The sequence below is a fragment of the Amblyraja radiata genome, chromosome 5, assembly GCF_010909765.2.
Source record: "Amblyraja radiata isolate CabotCenter1 chromosome 5, sAmbRad1.1.pri, whole genome shotgun sequence".
Classification (NCBI taxonomy): domain Eukaryota; kingdom Metazoa; phylum Chordata; class Chondrichthyes; order Rajiformes; family Rajidae; genus Amblyraja; species Amblyraja radiata.
Window position 1 is genome coordinate 62,392,452 of NC_045960.1, and position 21,730 is coordinate 62,414,181.

Consider the following 21,730-nt stretch of genomic DNA (forward strand, 5'->3'; position numbering starts at 1 on the left):
GGCATGGGAGAATTATGCTTATCTAAGAGATCGATCTCTTAGGTAGGCATAATTTTCCGTGCCTTTCATCCGCAGTACTTGTAAGACGGGAAGGTCTGTGCAGCCCACTTTCCGTCGGCGCTGCTTCAAGCCGTCAATTTCAAGCGGGGCTGAAGGCAGCTGAAATTCTGCCTTTGCAGCACTGCGCATGCGCAGCAGCCTACTGTGCATGTGCAGCGCTAGTTTCTGGCGGGGTTTTCAAATATGGATTGTCATTATTTTAAGTGTATCTTAGGAAACAAAGAGAGAAGAATGTAGTTTGTGTACCGATAATGTGGTAAGTACATTTCTTGGTGCTTTATGTTTTTAAATACCGTATTTCCGGGGTGTGGGGAGAGTTCCTTTCACAGTGTTTGGGGAGTCTGACCTAGGGTAAAGTTGCGGGGAGGGCAGGAGCGTTGTGAAGGAGGGGATCTGGATCATGCCAGTAACCCACTTGCGACGCTCCTTGCATGGGGCCACCACATTGAGGCCGGGAGTAGACTGCATTAAAATAGGTTATTAAGATCAAGTGAGTGAGAGAAGTACACAACTGCACAAGGAAACTGGAGAAAGGAAGTGGTTACAAAAGCGATTAGTCAATAGATATAGATAAAGCAAAATAGGCATGAACAAGAAGTAGAAATTGGTAATAACAAATGCACAAAGGTAACACAAAACAGAAAGACAAACGCTAGCTAAGAGAAACACTACTAAACCTTCTGACTTGCCATATTCAAAAAGCAAATATTGCAGATGCTGGAAATATGAAATCATGAGGATATTTAGCAAGTTAGTCAACATCTGTAGAGAGAAGAAAACAGCTAAAGTTTCAGGATGAAAATCTTTGATCAGAAGCAGTAACTTTCTCTCTCCACATATGTTGCCAGACCTGCTGTGTATCTCCAGCATTTCCATTATTAATTCTGATTTATTGTGTTTTGATATACGAGGTCAACTAACAAAGATATATCTTAATGTTGGACTGTACTAGATAACCATCAGTTAGCCTGGTTTCAGGAAGGGAGAATTCTATTAAACCAGCCATCAAGTAAATGGCAGTCTGATTGGATTGTAGAAAACTCCATTAAGGCAGCTCAATTTACAAAAGGCATACGAGAAAAAGTTTCCATGATGCAAAATACCCATTGTGGCTGTTGACACAATACCTCTGTATTCACTGATCTGCAAATTAAGCAACAAATCTTAAGCAAACAAATTTAAAAATCTTTAAATAAAGCAAAGTGCTAAAAATAAGATTTGTGTCCTTTATTTTCATATCACTCTGGCCTTGCTTGTTTATTGATATAGGTACTGGTTTATTTTTATCACATGTGCCAAGGTACAATGAAAAACAATGTTTGCATGATATCAAGTCAAATCACACCATGTATAAAGTTGTAAAATGGAGTGAGAGCGGAATTTGGCTACGCAGTCAGGAATTTATAGGCAGTGCAGTAAAGGGCCTGTCCCACGAGCATGCGACTGCATGCGGCAAGCGCGACCTAACGTGGTCGCTTGAGCCGTACGGCCTCGCGAGGCCGGTCCCACTTCGATCGCCGGAGCCGTATGGAGTTGTGCAGAGCTGGTCCCGACATCGAGCGGGGCTTCGAAAAACTGACATTGTTCAAAAATTCCGCGCGGCAACGGCCTGCCGGCCGCAGCCACATTGAGGCCGTACGCACCACCTCAACGGGCGTACGCACCGTCTCTATGCTTCCGATTTGGTCGCTTCCGGTTTGGTCGCGCTTGCCGCATAAGGGCCTGTCCCACGAGCATGCGGCAAGCGCGACCAAACCGGAAGCGGGGGCCACGCGGAGGTCGAGTGATCCCCGTACAGGGCCTGTCCCACCACCATGCGACCGCATGCGGCGAGTGCGACCAAACCGGAAGCGGGGGCCGCACGGAGGTCGAGTGATCCCGTACGAGTTGACGTGAAGTTCGAGCGAAGATTTACCTGCAAATAGATGCCACAGCTCTAACTTGGCAAGGTCCCATTTTATATGAATATTGACCTTCCTCCAATCCTGGGCCTTAATTTCTAGGCCATTCACCTCTTTATAATAACTACATGGAAACTAGCACTGAGTTACATCTCATCATTACCCTGAAGCAAAGGTGGAAATCGCTTTCAAAACATGGGGGGGAGACACAATTTCCTGGTGGCCCGATGACAAGTGTGCATGACAACTAATCATTTTATCTCCTCCTACTCCCCTTGACAACAAGAAGCACATTTATTTATTGTTTAAACACAGTAATACCGTTTGGTTGCCTGCATAACGCACACCACAAGCTCTCACACACAAAAACGCCAGATAATCTGTATTTTTTCAGTGTATTTGCAGTTCATCTGTTTTTTTTTAACTTTGCGCAGTTAAGTGCCATTTTTGCAGCGGTGTAGTGTAAGTCGTACTTTATTTTCCCCCCGCAGACGATACATTACTCCCAAATCACATGCCTTACCTCTATTACCCCTCTATAAGGGAAGGGGGCGCTGCACTGGCAGCAGCCTGTCGGCAGCGTGTCCGTTTTTTTTCCAATTTTTTATTTTTTTAGTATGTTTAAAAGTCTGTTTTTAATGTTTCTTTGTGTGTTATGTGTGGGGGGTTGTGTGGGGGGGTAAGGGGGAAACCGTTTCGGCCACCTCTTCCATGGAGAGGCGATTTTTTTCATGTCGCCTCCCCCGTGGCCTAACAGCAAGGATCGGCGCGGACTTTCCCGGAGACGCGCCCGGAGCTTCAGCGGCGGGCGCAGCGTGGACTCTCGGCGTGGAGCAGGTGAGACCTCGCTGGAGGGGAGCGCTCCGTTACGCTGGCCCGCGGCAGCCGGCAGCCTGAAGCCGCAGTCTGCAGAACTCCAGCTGGTGCGGCGTCTACAGCCCGGGATCCCTCGTGGAGGACCCGGGGGGAAGAAGAAGCTTCCACCGCCGTCCCGCGGCCGTCTTCTACCGCGGGTGCGGCATGGACTTACCATCTCCCCTGGAGGGGAGCTTCGACCGCCGGCCCTGCAGTCTACGGTGCTTCCGGCTGCGGCACGGCAGGTACTTTAAAACTTTGACCGCCGGCCTGCGGCCTACACCAGCCTGAAGCCGCGGTCTCTGGTTGGGAAGACCCGATCCTGGACTCACCTTGACTTTGACTTTGTCCCTTATCATCTGGACGCCCGCAGCAACGGCTGTGGAGGGTGGTGGTCCCGACCACGGGGGAAAATGGAGGAGGACTGGCCAAGCTCTGTGCCTTCCACCACAGTGATGAATGCTGTGGTGGATGTTTGTGTAAATTTTTTATTGTGGTTGTGTTCTTTATTACTGTACCGCTGCTGGCAACCCAAATACCACCGACCTTGGTTGTGTGGCATTTAAATTCTATCTATCTATCTATCTATCTATCTATCTATCTATAAAAACAAAGTGTCAATGCCTCTTCAAGGTCTACTAATCTGCCCATAGCTTTAGCTGCAGTTACAGCTGAAGGGATTTGGCGCTCGGAACAATGACCGCATTAGAAGATCATCTAAGCATCTTGAAATCATTCTCATGCGCACAAGCATAAGTAGTGAAATATAGCCAGGCAACGCGATATCTATCAGCTCACGTTGTACAGAGTGGAAAAGAATGAAATGGAAATTGCAAATTATTTAACTGCAACTTTCCCCCTTCCCCGACACAAAGGCAGCAATAACATATTTGCCACATGTTTAATCTTTTCCCCGAATATGCATAAAAGAGACAGTATTTATATTTAAGGTACACAAAAATGCTGGAGAAACTCAGCGGGTGCAGCAGCATCTATGGAGCGAAGGAAATAGGTAACGTTTCGGGCCGAAACCCTTCTTCAGACTGAAGTATTTATATTTAACCTCCCCCTACTTCTGCAATATTCAGCAAGCCAACCTGGACAATTACTTTGGTGTGAAGTTGTGTAGGAAGGAACTTCAGATGCTGGTTTAAACCGAAGATGGACACAAAAAGCTGGAGTAACTCAGCGGGACAGGCAGCATCTCTGGAGAGAAGGAATGGGCGACATTTCGGGTTGAGACCATTCTTCAAACCTGAAGACTGAGTCTGAAGGCCTCCTTGCATGGGGCCACCACATTGAGGCCGGGAGTAGACTGCATTAAAATAGGTTATTAAGATCAAGTGAGTGAGAGAAGTACACAACTGCACAAGGAAACTGGAGAAAGGAAGTGGTTACAAAAGCGATTAGTCAATAGATATAGATAAAGCAAAATAGGCATGAACAAGAAGTAGAAATTGGTAATAACAAATGCACAAAGGTAACACAAAACAGAAAGACAAACGCTAGCTAAGAGAAACACTACTAAACCTTCTGACTTGCCATATTCAAAAAGCAAATATTGCAGATGCTGGAAATATGAAATCATGAGGATATTTAGCAAGTTAGTCAACATCTGTAGAGAGAAGAAAACAGCTAAAGTTTCAGGATGAAAATCTTTGATCAGAAGCAGTAACTTTCTCTCTCCACATATGTTGCCAGACCTGCTGTGTATCTCCAGCATTTCCATTATTAATTCTGATTTATTGTGTTTTGATATACGAGGTCAACTAACAAAGATATATCTTAATGTTGGACTGTACTAGATAACCATCAGTTAGCCTGGTTTCAGGAAGGGAGAATTCTATTAAACCAGCCATCAAGTAAATGGCAGTCTGATTGGATTGTAGAAAACTCCATTAAGGCAGCTCAATTTACAAAAGGCATACGAGAAAAAGTTTCCATGATGCAAAATACCCATTGTGGCTGTTGACACAATACCTCTGTATTCACTGATCTGCAAATTAAGCAACAAATCTTAAGCAAACAAATTAAAAAATCTTTAAATAAAGCAAAGTGCTAAAAATAAGATTTGTGTCCTTTATTTTCATATCACTCTGGCCTTGCTTGTTTATTGATATAGGTACTGGTTTATTTTTATCACATGTGCCAAGGTACAATGAAAAACAATGTTTGCATGATATCAAGTCAAATCACACCATGTATAAAGTTGTAAAATGGAGTGAGAGCGGAATTTGGCTACGCAGTCAGGAATTTATAGGCAGTGCAGTAAAGGGCCTGTCCCACGAGCATGCGACTGCATGCGGCAAGCGCGACCTAACGTGGTCGCTTGAGCCGTACGGCCTCGCGGGGCCGGTCCCACTTCGATCGCCGGAGCCGTATGGAGTTGTGCAGAGCTGGTCCCGACATCGAGCGGGGCTTCGAAAAACTGACATTGTTCAAAAATTCCGCGCGGCAACGGCCTGCCGGCCGCAGCCACATTGAGGCCGTACGCACCACCTCAACGGGCGTACGCACCGTCTCTATGCTTCCGATTTGGTCGCTTCCGGTTTGGTCGCGCTTGCCGCATAAGGGCCTGTCCCACGAGCATGCGGCAAGCGCGACCAAACCGGAAGCGGGGGGCCACGCGGAGGTCGAGTGATCCCCGTACAGGGCCTGTCCCACCACCATGCGACCGCATGCGGCGAGTGCGACCAAACCGGAAGCGGGGGCCGCACGGAGGTCGAGTGATCCCGTACGAGTTGACGTGAAGTTCGAGCGAAGATTTACCTGCAAATAGATGCCACAGCTCTAACTTGGCAAGGTCCCATTTTATATGAATATTGACCTTCCTCCAATCCTGGGCCTTAATTTCTAGGCCATTCACCTCTTTATAATAACTACATGGAAACTAGCACTGAGTTACATCTCATCATTACCCTGAAGCAAAGGTGGAAATCGCTTTCAAAACATGGGGGGGAGACACAATTTCCTGGTGGCCCGATGACAAGTGTGCATGACAACTAATCATTTTATCTCCTCCTACTCCCCTTGACAACAAGAAGCACATTTATTTATTGTTTAAACACAGTAATACCGTTTGGTTGCCTGCATAACGCACACCACAAGCTCTCACACACAAAAACGCCAGATAATCTGTATTTTTTCAGTGTATTTGCAGTTCATCTGTTTTTTTTTAACTTTGCGCAGTTAAGTGCCATTTTTGCAGCGGTGTAGTGTAAGTCGTACTTTATTTTCCCCCCGCAGACGATACATTACTCCCAAATCACATGCCTTACCTCTATTACCCCTCTATAAGGGAAGGGGGCGCTGCACTGGCAGCAGCCTGTCGGCAGCGTGTCCGTTTTTTTCCAATTTTTTTATTTTTTTAGTATGTTTAAAAGTCTGTTTTTAATGTTTCTTTGTGTGTTATGTGTGGGGGGTTGTGTGGGGGGGTAAGGGGGAAACCGTTTCGGCCGCCTCTTCCATGGAGAGGCGATTTTTTTCATGTCGCCTCCCCCGTGGCCTAACAGCAAGGATCGGCGCGGACTTTCCCGGAGACGCGCCCGGAGCTTCAGCGGCGGGCGCAGCGTGGACTCTCGGCGTGGAGCGGGTGAGACCTCGCTGGAGGGGAGCGCTCCGTTACGCTGGCCCGCGGCAGCCGGCAGCCTGAAGCCGCAGTCTGCAGAACTCCAGCTGGTGCGGCGTCTACAGCCCGGGATCCCTCGTGGAGGACCCGGGGGGAAGAAGAAGCTTCCACCGCCGTCCCGCGGCCATCTTCTACCGCGGGTGCGGCATGGACTTACCATCTCCCCTGGAGGGGAGCTTCGACCGCCGGCCCTGCAGTCTACGGTGCTTCCGGCTGCGGCACGGCAGGTACTTTAAAACTTTGACCGCCGGCCTGCGGCCTACACCAGCCTGAAGCCGCGGTCTCTGGTTGGGAAGAGCCGATCCTGGACTCACCTTGACTTTGACTTTGTCCCTTACCATCTGGACGCCCGCAGCAACGGCTGTGGAGGGTGGTGGTCCCGACCACGGGGGAAAATGGAGGAGGACTGGCCAAGCTCTGTGCCTTCCACCACAGTGATGAATGCTGTGGTGGATGTTTGTGTAAATTTTTTATTGTGGTTGTGTTCTTTATTACTGTACCGCTGCTGGCAACCCAAATACCACCGACCTTGGTTGTGTGGCAATTAAATTATATCTATCTATCTATCTATCTATCTATCTATAAAAACAAAGTGTCAATGCCTCTTCAAGGTCTACTAATCTGCCCATAGCTTTAGCTGCAGTTACAGCTGAAGGGATTTGGCGCTCGGAACAATGACCGCATTAGAAGATCATCTAAGCATCTTGAAATCATTCTCATGCGCACAAGCATAAGTAGTGAAATATAGCCAGGCAACGCGATATCTATCAGCTCACGTTGTACAGAGTGGAAAAGAATGAAATGGAAATTGCAAATTATTTAACTGCAACTTTCCCCCTTCCCCGACACAAAGGCAGCAATAACATATTTGCCACATGTTTAATCTTTTCCCCGAATATGCATAAAAGAGACAGTATTTATATTTAAGGTACACAAAAATGCTGGAGAAACTCAGCGGGTGCAGCAGCATCTATGGAGCGAAGGAAATAGGTAACGTTTCGGGCCGAAACCCTTCTTCAGACTGAAGTATTTATATTTAACCTCCCCCTACTTCTGCAATATTCAGCAAGCCAACCTGGACAATTACTTTGGTGTGAAGTTGTGTAGGAAGGAACTTCAGATGCTGGTTTAAACCGAAGATGGACACAAAAAGCTGGAGTAACTCAGCGGGACAGGCAGCATCTCTGGAGAGAAGGAATGGGCGACATTTCGGGTTGAGACCATTCTTCAAACCTGAAGACTGAGTCTGAAAGGCCTCATCCCGAAACATCACCCATTCCTTCTCTCCAGAGATGCTGCCTGTCCCACTGAGTCACTCCAGCATTTTGTATCTTTCTTTGGTGTGACATTGGTGTGTCTCATTTCATCGGCTTCATACATTGCGCACATGGAAGAGACGCTAGAGTTTACATGTTTACATGCTGCTTGCATCTATCCATCCAAGTGTGCTCTTAATGAAATCTCACATTTTAGCGAAGGAGCATCGAATGGATGTAACCACCGGCTAAAGCAAAGGCTTAGTTAGGACAGGGAAATAATCCCACCACTTAATTAACCAGGTTCCCGAATGTAATCTTATTAACACAGTTTCTCCCCTCACCCTGCAGGTTCCATATGCCTTTCACCCATGCACATATAGGTCTCCTATATTCCACTCCACCCCAACCCCCCAATGGGTTTAATGCATCCATCATCCTTTCCTTATCTGGATCCACATATCATTATCAGATTCCAGCATCTCTAGCCTTTTGTGTCTTCACTTACCACTTTCCAGTGTCTGCCTCTATCTCCACCATCCTCTTCCTCCACCTGCTCCTTCTGCTGGCTTACCTTTTCCTACCTATCGAACAATTCTCACTGTGCCCCAGTACTACTCTTCTCCCTCCACCTCCTCCACCTGGCTATATTTGTCCCACATCTGTCTCATCACCCTGTTCCATCAATTGCCTGCCAGCCCCTGCCTCACCCCGCTATCTCACCTCTTTATTTGGCTGGACAAAAATGCTGGAGAAACTCAGCGGGTGAGGCAGCATCTATGGAGTCAAGAAATACGTGATGTTTCGGAGCAAGACCCTTCTTCAGACTGATGTGGGGGTGGGAGGGGCGGGAAGAAGAAAGGAAGAGACGGAGACAGTGGGCAATGGGAGAGATGGGTAGGGGAGGGGAAGGAGGGAGAAAGCAAGGACTACCTGAAATTGGAGAAGCCAATGTTAATACCGCTGGGGTGTAAACTACCCAAGTGAAATATGAGGTGCTGCTCCTCCAATTTGCGGTGGGACTCACTCTGGCCATGGACGAGGCCCAGGACTGAAAGATCGGATACGGAATGGGAGGGGGAGTTGAAGTGCTGAGTCACCGAGAGTTCGGGTTTGTTATTGCGAACTGTGCGGAGGTGTTGGGCGAAGCGATCGCCAAGCCTGCGCTTGGTCTCACCGATGTAAAGCAGTTGACACCTAGAGCAGCGGATGCAATAGATGAGGTTGAAGGAGGTGCAGGTGAACCTCTGCCTCACCTGGAAAGACTGCTTGGGTTCTTGAATGGAGTCGAGGGGGGAGGTAAAACGACAAGTGTAGCATTACCTGCGGTTGCAAGGGAAAGTACCTGGGGAAGGAGAGGTTTGGGAGGGAAGGGACAAATTGACCAGGGAGTTACGGAGGGAGCTGTCTCTGCGGAAAGCCGAAAGGGGAGGAGATGGGAAGATGTGGCCAGTGGTGGGATCCTGTTGGAGGTGGCGAAAATGTCAGAGGATTATCTGTTGTATGTGGCGGCTGGTAGGGTGGAAGGTGAGGACAAGGGGGACTCTGTCCTTGTTATGAGTGGGGGGGATGGGGAGTGAGAGCGGAGCTACGGGATATAGAAGAGACCCTGGTGGGAGCCTCATCTACAGTCGAAGAGGAGAACCCCCGTTCCCTAAAGAATGAGGACATCTCCGATGCCCTGGTCTGGAACCCCTCATCCTGGGTGCAGATGCGGTGTAGACGGAGGAATTGGGAGTAGGGGATAGAGTCCCCACTCTCACTCCCCATTCTCTCTCTCTCCCCATTCTCTCTCCCTCCCCATTCTCTCTCTCCTTTCTCTCTCTCTCCCCCTTCTCTCTCTCCCCCATTATCTCTCTCTTCCCATTCTCTCTTCCCTCTCTCTCTCTCTCTCTCTCTCTCTCTCTCTCTCTCTCTCTCTCTCTCTCTCTCTCTCTCTCTCTCTCTCTCTCTCTCTCTACTCTCTCTCTCTCTCGCGGCTCTCAGCCTCTTCCTTCTCTCTCTCTCATCAATCACTCTCTCTCTCGTCTATCTACTCTGCTCTCTCTCTCTTCTCTCTCCTCGTCTCTTCTCTCTCTCTCTCTTCTCTCTCTCTCTCTCTCTCTCTCCCTTCTCTCTCTCTCTCTCTCTCCTCTCTCTCTCCCTCCCATCTCTCCTCTATCCCTCCCTCACAGCCTCTCTCTCCTCAGGGAGAGCGGTGATCAATACAGGGAGGGCTGGGCCACTGATACTGGCCAGTGCCTCCCCAGCTATTGATGTCACTGCACATCACTGATGTGCAAATAAGCTCTGACCTTCCTTCCATCGAGGGGATTTATCGCAGTCGCTGCCTCAAAAAGGCTGGCAGTATCATCAAAGACCCACACCATCCTGGCCACACACTCATCTCCCTGCTACCTTCAGGTAGAAGGTACAGAAGCCTGAAGACTGCATCAACCAGGTTCAGGAATAGCTACTTCCCCACAGCCATCAGGCTATTAAACTTGGCTCGGACAAAACTCTGATTATTAATGACCCATTATCTGTTATTTGCACTTTATCAGTTTATTTATTCATGTGTGTATATATTTATATTATGGTATACGGACACACTGATCTGTTTTGTAGTAAATGCCTACTATGTTCTGTGTGCTGAAGCAAAGCAAGAATTTCATTGTCCTATCAGGGACACATGACAATAATCTCACTTGAACTTGAACTTGAGTTCGGTGAGACAAGAACATGCAGAAACAATGGGTCAGCCAGGACAGCCAGGTTTATGGATTTTGTGGAGAAGGTAAAATCGGGCCATGTGGGCTGGGGAACGATGAGGTTGGAGGTTTGGGAGGGCAGGGAGCCAGAAGTGATGAAGCCAGTGATGGTGTTTGAGATAATGGCCTGGTGCTCATCTGTGGGGTCATGGTCCAAGGATAAGTAGGAGGAGGTGCCTGAGAGTTGGCGCCTGGCCTCAGACCGGTCGAGGTCAGAGCGCCAGACTACCACGGCACCTCCCTTGTCGGCAGGTTTGATCACCCAGTCTGGGTTGTTGCAGAGTGAGTGTAGGGCTGTATGTTCAGGGGGAGAGGTTAGAGTGAGAAAGGGGAGTGGAAAAGTCTAAAATTAAACTGCCGCCGGAAATTTAAAATAAAAAGGTCCAAAGCAGGTAGTTGGCCATGAGGGGGTCCAAGAGGAGGGGGTCCGGTGGAGACGGGAGAAGGATCCGCACTAGGGGGTGAGGAATCCTTCCCATGGAAAAACACTTGGATGTGGAGTCGACGGAAGAAGAGCTCCACGTCGTGGCGGACATGGAACTCATTGAGGTGGGAACAGAGGGGAACAAAGATGAGGCCTCTGCTGAGGTCAGACCATTCGGTATCAGAGAGGAAGAGGTCAGGGGGGATGGTGAACACACGGCAAGGATGGAGGTTGGGGCCGGAGGAAGGCAGGTGAGTGGACGGAGGCCGAGGCGATGTCTGGTAGGGGGTGGTGGGTGGTCAGGAAGGAGGGCGGTATGAGGACTATAGTGTGGGTGTGGAGTAGCTGGGGTCATATGGTAGGGGAAGGGGAAGACCCAGTGGAACAACCACTGAGTTTCCCTGTGTTGGGGGGGGGGGAGCACTATGACCCAACACAGTCAGGCCCCGTGGTGTGAGAGTCTGCAGCGTGGAGACTTCAGGCCCAGTGCTGAGCCTAGGACTCAGGTAACGTGACAGCTGCGGCCTGCTGGTGGTCGGTGGAGTGGCGAGGGTCGGTAGAGTCAATGGTGGAGGCCCACGGGGAGTGGAGTCCGGGTTAGCGGGCGAAGCGTCGGGAGTCCCGGTTATTTGGCTACGTCCTTTCTACTCGCTCAGTCTCTACATGAATGGTAGACAATGCTTCCACAAATATTGCTTGACCAGTGAATTCCACCAGCAATTTAACTTTTGCTCCAGATTTCAACATCTGCAGTTATTATGTCTCCAACTAAAAGCAGTGTCTGATAGAACTAAGTATCAAACTCATACCACACAGAACACCCAGTTCTTTTAATACCACACTCTAAAACAATTGAAGATCTTGCATCCAATGGTGTAAAACTGTTCTAAACATAGCTGTCCAGGGCAACTCAGAACAGGTTTTTGAATAGCAGAGCTGAGGAATTTACAAGGAGCTTTCAAAGACAGGTTACAGCCTAGCACTGGGAAACTAACTCAGAAAGGTCCACTTGAATTATTACTTACCTGTTTTCCTTACAACCTCGACCCCCCCCCCTCCTCCCGGCCCATCCATTGATCTTCATTCCCCCTTCCAAGCTCTCGATCCTGGGTGACTCCCACAGGTGCCAAGTGTATCCGAGTGAGTTGAGTGGTGCTGCAACAACCTCTTGCACAATGTAAACAAAACCAGCAAACTAATCATTATCTTCAAAAAGGGGAAGTCCAGAAACAACTTGCCAGTTTTCATTGATGGTTCCTGGTTGTCAACATCTTGGATGATTTACCCTGGGTCCAGCACATAGATGTCATCACAAAGAAGATGCATCAACACCTCTTCTTTCTCAGAAGTTACAAGAGATTTGTCATGTCGCCAAATACTCTAACTTCCTTAGAATCCTGGCTAGATGCATCATGGTCTGGTACAGCAATTTCAACACAGGGGAACCTGACAGGCTGCAGAAAGTGGTGGACTAAGCCCAGGCCATATACTGTACATGTGGGTGTTTCAAGAAGGCATCATCTATCATCAAAGATATACACCATCTGGGCCATGCCATTTTCTTGCTGCTACCCTCAGGCAAAGGTCCAGAAGCCTGAAGTCCCACACCACCAGGTTCAGGAACAATTATTTTCCTACAACCATAAGGTTCTTAGACTTAGACTAAGTTAGGTTTATGCACTGTATACCCATTTGGGACGACAGATGGCACAATGGGCTAAGTGTTCGGCTGGCAACCGGAAGGTAGCCGGTTCGAATCCCGCTTGGAGTGCATACTGTCGTTGTGTCCTTGGGCAAGACACTTCACCCACCTTTGCCTGTGTGTGAATGTGTGTGAGTGATTGGTGGTGGTCGGAGGGGCCGTAGGCGCAGAATGGCAGCCACGCTTCCGTCAGTCTGCCCCAGGGCAGCTGTGGCTACAGAAGTAGCTTACCACCACCGAGTGTGACTGAGGAGTGAATAAATAATGCGATGTAAAGCGCCTTGAGTATTAGAAAGGCGCTATATAAATCCCATCCATTATTATTATTATTATTTGTCTTGGGTGACAGCACTTCATATATCTGCTTGGGTGCTTATAACCCAATGGCATGAATATTGAATTCTCCAATCTTAGGTAACTTCCAACAACCACCTGCTCCCTTCTTCTCCCTCCCAACTATTTCTCCCTTTCCACCTATATTTCTTTATGTCTTTTTTTTGCTGGTTGACAGGTTGCTCTGCAGCAACATCTACTGGCCAGAGATAGACCTCCATAAATGCTCATCGATGCTTTCAACCTTATGATCTCAGTCAGTACAGGAAGTCCCTGGGTTACAACTGGGATCCGGTCCAGAGAACAGCTCGTAACCTAAACTGTTTGTAGGTCAGAAATAAACAGAAATAGCTGTCAGCGAAGAACAAGTGCGAGAAGAGCAGCAGTCAGCCGGCCATCCTCATTCAGTGAGTGGGCAAATGAGAACAACCTCTGCTTTGCTTAACCCAGTCCTGATTGTTGTGGCTCAAGGGATAGAAGGGGGAGTGAAAACACGAATAACTGCCCAGTTCCCAGCCAGCCGAAGATGCATGCAGCCACAGGCAAATACATTCACATCCAGTCTCCCACAAGCTTGTTTATATAATAATAATAATAAATGTTATTTATGGGTGCCTTTCAAGAGTCTCAAGGACACCTTACAAAAATTTAGCAATTAGAGGAAAAACATGTAAGTGGAATGAAATAAATAGTAGAGACATGACTACACAAATTAAAGACAGAATTCAATTCAAAACACAATATGAGGCAATTCAAGCACAGATGAAAAGGGAGGGGGACGTGGGGTTATGGATAGGCAGAGGTGAAGAGATGAGTCTTGAGGCGGGACTGGAAGATGTTGAGGGACACGGAATTCCGGATCAGTTGGGGGAGGGAGTTCCAGAGCCTGGGAGCAGCCCCGGAGAAGGCTCTATCCCCAAAACTGCGGAGGTTGGACTTGTGGATGGAGAGGAGACCGGCTGATGTGGATCTGAGGGACCATGAGGGTTGGTAGGGGGAGAGGAGGTCAGTGAGATATGGGGGGGGTCAGATGGTGGCGGGCTTTGTAGGTGAGGACCAGGATTTTGTAGGTGATCCGGTGGGAGATGGGAAGCCAGTGAAGTTGTTTGAGGACTGGAGTGATGTGATGCCAGGATTTGGTGTACCTAATGTACCAACTGTCCATAGGTTGGTTGATCGTAACCTGCGAAGAGCTTGCAATTTGCATTGTTTAGAAGCTGTTATTTATCTTTTGATATTTCTTGTCAAATTGATATCTAAAGACATGAGAGGTGCCACAGGTAAAGGTTGACAACTAGATGATCCCTGAATACATGTTGCAATAAAATTAATAAAATTAAAGTGACCGACGTCATTATAAAAGTAAATCATATTGAAGATGCGTACAAATCATTTTAAAGGGGTAATTTTAAAACTTTAATTTTACTCTCGGTAGAGTAACAAATAATAGAAAAAGCAGGGATTTACACAATAGAGGAATCAGCATCTGTGGAGGAGACCACTTTCTGATAAAAGAACATTGACCCGATGGTGAGGTGACACCTCTAGCCCGCTGATGGCCAGTAGAGAGGCGAGGGTCGGCGGAGTCGTTGGTGGAGGTCTGTGGGGGGCTGGAGTAGAGATACAGGTCGGCAGCAGCAGCATCGGTTGCCCCGGGGAGACAGTGAAGGTTGGCGACAGCGGTGGTGGACCCAGGGAGGTGGTGACAACAGCGCGGTGGCCCCAGGGAGGTAGTGAGAGTTGGCAGCCGTGGCAGTTTCAGTGGTCCGGGCCTGGGTTTGGCTGGGAAGGCGGTGAGGGTCAGAGAGGCGGTGGATGTTGTTGCTGCTCCTTGTGTTGGCCATCTCGGCCTCATGGTGGTTGGGCAGGCGGCACCGCGGTCCAGCGGTGGAGCTCCGGGCCTGCGGGCGGTCGAGTCGAGGAGTGTCGGTGGAGGGACCGGTCTGGAGGCAGGCAACCTTGTGTCCAGGTAGGTGAGGAAGCGTTTGTTGAGGGTGTGGGTCTGGCATCGAATGAAGTAGTTGTGGTTCATTGCAGGTGTGCATGAGTCAGTAAATGGGTGAGTGTATGGGTGTGGGTGAGTGGGTGCGTGAAAGTGTGGGTGAGTGTGTGCGTGAAAGTGTGTGTGTGTGTGTGTGTGTGTGTGGGTGTGGGTGTGTGTGTGTGTGTGTGTGTGTGTGTGTGTGTGTGTGTGTGTGTGTGTGTGTGTGTGTGTGTGTGTGTGTGTGTCCAGCTGCAGAAGGGTTGTAAATACTATTAATAATGTTGCAAGGTGTTTATACTGCTGCTTGATGATTGGCTGAAGTGTGAAACCTTGTTTGAGTTGTTTATATTACTGGGAAAATGTTGCATTACTTGGTCAACTGACTTCCTTCCAGAAGCTTCTGTAGAAACATTGTAATAGGGTACTTTGTAATTGGGTTAGGGAACTGTCAATAACCATACCATGTAATCGATATTTATGATTGGTTTGTAGGGGTTACCACCCTCATGTAGTTCTGCCTCACATGGTCCGATGACCTATAAAAAGTGATCCCCACTAGGATCTTTTTCGATCCTCTGGAGGGGCGCTTGGGACTGCGTAACCTTTTGGAGGTCCAGTGCTTGACTCAGTGTTTTACTGAACTAGACTAAGGGGGGTTAGGTGACAGAGGAACTGAAGGAAATCCACGTTAGGCAGGAAATGGTGTTGAATAGACTGATGGGACTGAAGGCTGATAAATCCCCAGGGCCTGATGGTCTGCATCCCAGGGTACTTAAGGAAGTGGCTCTAGAAATCGTGGATGCGTTGGTGATAATTTACCAATGTTCTATAGACTCAGGATCAGTTCCTGTGGATTGGAGGGTAGCTAATGTTATCCCACTTTTTAAGAAAGGCGGGAGAGAGAAAACAGGGAATTATAGACCAGTTACCCTGACATCGGTGGTGGGGAAGATGCTGGAGTCGATTATAAAAGATGAGATAGCCAAACATTTGGATAGCAGTAACAGGATCGCAGGGCTGCCAACATTGGGTGAGAGTTGGGAGTGAGAAATTGCGAGAGACCAAGCCCAAGGGAGCATAGCGACCGGGGGGGGGGGGGGGGGGGGGAGGAGGGTGTCCCCCTCCCATTGGAATTGTGCAATATGGTGCATACTGCAGCGAGTCTTTTAACTTACACTTGAATACAATATATATGCTTTAAATTGGATTGGAGCGTTTTTGAAAGGGGGGAGGCTGTGCGATCACTGAGCACTGGCCTCGGGGGTACCCGGTGAGGGAGTGGAGCAACCGAGTGGGGAGAGGTTGTGGAATAAGGATGTCCCCCCTCCAAGGGTAGGAACTTTTTGAAATTTGATGTATTAAAATCATGTTTTAGTGCACTGTAGAAGTATGATTTCAATGTTTTTTGTATGAAGTATTTTTAAGAGGTAACTTTTTAAGGGGTAACTTTATCCACACAAAGGGTGATGAGTGTATGGAACAAGCTGTCAGAGGAGGTAGATGAGGCAGGGACCATCCCAACATTTAAGAAAAAGTTAGACTGATAGGACAGGTTTGGAGGTATGGACCAAAAGCAGGTAGCATAGCTGGGACATGTTGGCGGGTGTGGGCAAGTTGTACCGAAGGGCCTGTTTTCACACTGTATCACTCTATGACTACATTATACCTCCACCATGCATGAATTATTCAAAATCAAGTGATCGAGTTTTATTGCCATATACACAAGCATAGAAACATAGAAAATATGTGCAGGAATAGGCCATCGGCCCTTCGAGTCAGCACTGCCATTCAATATGATCATGGCTATTCATCTAAAATCAGTACCTCTTTCCTGTTTTTTCCCCATATCCCTTGATGTTGTTAGCCCCTAGAATTAAATGTAACTCTCTCTTGAAAACATCCCGTGAATTGGCCTGCACTGCCTTCTGTGGCAGAGAATTCCACAGATTCACAACTCTCTGCGTGAAGAAAGTTAGTTCTCATCTCAGTCCTAACTGGCCTCCCCTTTATTCTTAAACTGCGACCCATGGTTCTGAACGCCCCCAACATCGGGAACATTTTTCCTGCAGTTACAGTAAGTGAAAATCTAGCAGGCAAGCAGGATGCTTTCTCCAACCACCCCCATTTGAAGTCCACAATCTTCCACCGTTTCTACCCAGTGCTTGGTACTTACTTCCAGCAGCCACTGGTTGTCCTCCAGGATGCACTCTCTCTCCTCTCAACACCCTCTCTCTTTCCCCTCTCTCTCTCTCTCTCCTCTCTCCCTCTCTGTTTCTCCTCTCACCCCCTCCTCCCGTGTCCCCCTCTCACTCTCTCCCCTTCCCTCTCTCTTCTTTCTCCCCCTCTCTCTCTCTCTCCCCCTCTCTCCTCTCTCTCCCCTCTCTCCCCCTCTCTCTCCCATTTCTCCCCCCCTCTCTCTCTCTTCCCCCTCTCCGTCCCACCTCGCTCTCCCCCCTCTCTCCCCCCACTCCCTCTCTTTCCCCTATCTCTCTCTCCCCTCTCTTTCTTCTCTCTCTCCCCCTCTTCTCTCCCTCTCTCTCCCTCTCTGCCCCCTCCCTTTCTATCTCCCCCTCTCTCCCTCTCCCTCTCCACACACTCTCCTCTCTCTCCCCTCTCTCTCTGTCTCTCCTCACCTCTCTCTCTTCCCCCCCCCTCGCTCTCTCTCATCTCTCTTTCCTCCTCTCTCTCCCCCATATCTCCCTCCCACCTCACTCTCCCCCTGGCTCTCTCTCCCCTCTCTCTTTCCCCTCTATCTCTATCTCCTCTTTCTCTTTGCCCCCATCTCTCTCTCTTTCCCCCGTTTCTCTCCTTCCCCCTCTCTCCCTCTTCCCCTCTCTCTTTTACCACCCCTCTCTCTTCCCCCTCTCTCTCCCATTCTCTCCTACCCTCTCCACCCCCTCTCTTCCCTCTTTTGTCCCTCTCACCCCTCTCTCTTCCCTCTTTTGTCCCTCACCCCTCTCTCTCTCCCCCCCTCCCACCTCACTCTCCCCCCCTTTCTCCCCTACCTCTTTCCCCCTCTCCCTCTTCTCTCTCTCCATTCACCCCCCCCCCCTGTCTCTCTCCTCTCTCTCCTCTCACCCCCCTCTCTCTCTCTCCCCACTGTCTCCCTGTCTCCTCCCCCCCCCTCTCTCTCTCCACCTCCCTTTGAGAGTCTGTCCCTTCGGCACAGAGACTCTCGCGGCAGCGGCGCTTCCGACGCCTCCGACGGCCCGGGACACTCGCACTGTCCGGAGTGCTCCATAGCCGAAGCTGCAGCGAGCGACTCGCTAGCCGCGCAAATACTCGTCAGCCCCGCAAACTCACCAGCCCCGGCTCCCCGCATCTGTATCCGCCCGCTGCTTCCATCCCTCCCTCGGCCTGGGCTCTCCAACACCCGCGGACCATGCAGTTTATCCGAGTTTTGACATTTTTGTTGATCACAGAATTTCTCACCACAGAGCGTGAGAAATTTCTGATCAGCGTGAGAGTTTGCTTGAGGGCGTGATTCTCACGCTCAAAGCGTGAGAGTTGGCAGCCCTGTTCACTGTTCATACACACTAATAATAATACAAACATTTTATGCAAGTTCAAACTGTTTGGACAAAAATCACTTATTACTGCTTTATAACAGTTAAGTTACTTTAAGACCATTTCAGAAATTATGGCAGTCAACTAACAATCAACTAACAAATTAAAGCAAACTAACAAAAAACATGTTCCCTTTCCTGACTCGACCTCATAAGTACTTTAATGCTGTTAAATAACAGAGCATAGGGATATTGATCTCAAGATTCAAAATGTGGAAAATGGGAGCAATTTGGCTTAAATGGTAATTTTAATCCCATTCAGATCTGTATAGAGTCAGTTATGCAACATGTACATGGCTGGCACAATTTGTCCATGATGATTAAGTTGGCATTCTGCGTGGCCAGGGACTGGCTGCCGTTCCCAGATCAGCTCGCGTCCCAGGGACTGGCCGCAGTTCTCAGGTCGGCTCGCCTGCCCCGACCCCGCAAAAATGAATTGAAAATACAGGGTGATGATTGATCTAGGGTGATGGAGGAACTGAAGGAAATGCACATTAGGCAGGAAATGGTGTTAGGTAGACTGATGGGACTGAAGACTGATAAATCCCCAAGGCCTGATGGTCTGCATCCCAGGGTACTTACGGAGGTGGCTCTGGAAATCGTGGACGCATTAGTGATCGTTTTCCAATGTTCTATGGACTCAGGATCAGTTCCTGTGGATTGGAGGGTAGCTAATGTTATCCACTTTTTAAGAAAGGCGGGAGAAACAAAACAGAGAATTATGGACCAGTTAGCCTGACATCGGTGGTGGGGAAGATGCTGGAGTCAATTATAAAAGATGAGATAGCCGAACATTTGGATAGCAGTAACAGGATCGGTCCGAGTCAGCATGGATTTATGAAGGGGAAATCATGCTTGACTAATCTGGAATTTTTTGAGGGTGTAACTAGGAAAATGGACAAAGGAGAGCCAGTGGATGGAGTGTATCTGGACTTTGAGAAAGCATTTGATAAGGCACCACATAGGAGATTAGTGGGCAAAATTAGGGCACATGGTATTGGGGGTAGAGTGCTGACATGGATAGAGAAGTGGTTGGCAGACAGGAAACAAAGAGTAGGGATTAATAGGGATTAACAGGTCCCTTTCAGAATGGCAGGCAGTGACTAGTGGGGTTCCACAAGGCTCGGTGCTAGGACCGCAGCTATTTATAATATACATCAATTATTTGGATGAAGGGATTCAAAGTAACATTAGCAAATTTGCAGATGACACAAAGCTGGGTGGCAGTGTGAACTGTGAGGAGGATGCTATGAGAATGCAGGGTGACTTGGACAGGTTGGGGGAGTGGGCAGATGAATGGCAGATGAAGTTTAATGCGGATAAATGTGAGGTTATCCACTTTGATAGCAAAAACAGGAAGTCAGATTACTATCTAAATGGCAATGGCAAGCGAATGGCATGTTGGCCTTTATAACAAGAGGAATCGAATATAGGAGCAAAGAGGTCCTTCTGAATTGTACAGAGCCCTAGTGAGACCACACCTGGAGTATTGTGTGCAGTTTTGGTCCCCTAATTTGAGGAAGGACATTCTTGTTATTGAGGGAGTGCAGCGTGGGTTTACGAGGTTAATTCCCAGATGGTGGGACTGTCATATGCTGAGAGAATGGAACAGCAGGGCTTGTATACTCTGGAGTTTAGAAGGATGAGAGGGTATCTCATTGAAACGTATAAGATTATTAAGGGCTTGGACACGCTAGAGGCAGGAAACATGTTCCCGATGTTGGGGGAGTCCAGAACCAGGGGCCACAGTTTAAGAATAAGGAGTAAGCCATTTAGAACGGAGACGAGGAAACACTTTTTCTCACAGAGTGGTGAGTCTGTGGAATTCTCTGCCTCAGAGGGCAGTGGAGGCAGGTTCTCTTGATGCTTTCAAGAGAGAGCTAGATAGGGCTCGTAAAGATAGCGAGTCAGGGGATATGGGGAGAAGGCAGGAACGGGATACTGATTGGGGATGATCAGCCATGATCACATTGAATGGCGGTGCTGGCTCGAAGGGCCGAATGGCCTACTCCTGCACCTATTGTCTATTGACTCTGCCCTCGGACGGGACACTCTGGAAGGGACTCCAACATAGCATGTTCCCCAAGTGAGATGCCAATGGTTTGCGGCCGAATTTGCATCGAGTCACCTTTTCAACCTTCAGAACCCACTTCTCTGCCCAGCGAATCACACGCATGCGCACTCGCGGCTCGCGTTCTCACCCGTCCCGCGCGTGCGCGTCTGGTTGTTCCTGCCGGTTGGGCCAGACCTGGGATTTGGAGGCCCGGGAATTGTGGATCAAACTTTATTTTAGCAGCAACTGGCGCCCCCACGAATGAAGTTCCTCGAATTCAGTTCTTAAGGTTGAAAAGCAAAGACTTATTTGGAAGGACTCGAGGAGCGCGGGCGCTTTCGGGATGGCGATGCTGTCGGAGCGTGAGTACCGGGGAGGCACGTGCGCGGAAGATGCCGGGCGGAGGGAGCAACGGCCGGGGCGCGGGGAGCAACGGCCGGGGCGCGGGGAGCAACGGCCGGGGCGCGGGGAGCAACGGCCGGGGCGCGGGTGTCCGTCGGCCCTCTGTGCCTGTCGGCTGCATCGCGGTATTTCGGCTGCCGGTATCTGCAGTTGTATGTGTTTCCGTCATGGAGCCACTATGAATTGTTTAAGAAGGAACTGCAGATGCTGGAAAATCGATGGTACACAAAAATGCTGGGGAATCTCAGCGGGTGCAGCAGCATCTATGGAGCGAAGAAGATGGGGTCTGAAGAAGGGTTTCGGCCGGAAACGTTGCCTATCCCCTTCGCTCCATGGATGCTGCTGCACCCGCTGAGTTTCTCCAGCATGTGTGTGCCACTATGAATCAAAGATCTCTATAGCGGAGATCTTTGCTATGAATCACGGTCCAGTGAGTGGAGCAACCCTTTAATGAGTTCGACATCCTGGGATCCAAACAACGCCAAAGTCACCCCGCCATGTGTTACAGGTGCAGTGTTGGCCGGACTTGAACTCATGACACAACACAGACAGAGTGCTTCCACTTCTTCTTCTTCTATGTGGTGTTTTTTGGCGGTTGGCAAACAACTTTTTTGGTGCATTACCGCCACCAACTGGCATGGAGTGTGGATCAAACAACACCATTACATATACTAATAACCTATATCCTTCCGAACAAATTGGTTACCCTAAGAAAATGCAACAGGATTTGATAGCACTTGTATGAACTTCCTTGCAAAATATCTACCAAATCAAATTGTATTCTTTCTTTTCTGAACTGCTCACTCATCCGTTCTC

The 21,730-nt window shown here is 48.8% G+C and overlaps 1 protein-coding gene across 1 annotated transcript in view; it reads left to right on the plus strand.

The window, feature by feature from the left end:
• The first annotated feature begins 20,652 nt into the window (after window positions 1–20,652).
• pinx1 (PIN2 (TERF1) interacting telomerase inhibitor 1) overlaps window positions 20,653–21,730 on the plus strand; it is a 105,585-nt gene continuing 104,507 nt past the window's right edge. The window contains exon 1 of the mRNA XM_033021372.1: window positions 20,653–20,874. Within this exon, the coding sequence (XP_032877263.1) occupies window positions 20,856–20,874 (19 nt within the window). The 5' untranslated portion in view covers window positions 20,653–20,855. The remainder of the gene's footprint in view (window positions 20,875–21,730) is intronic.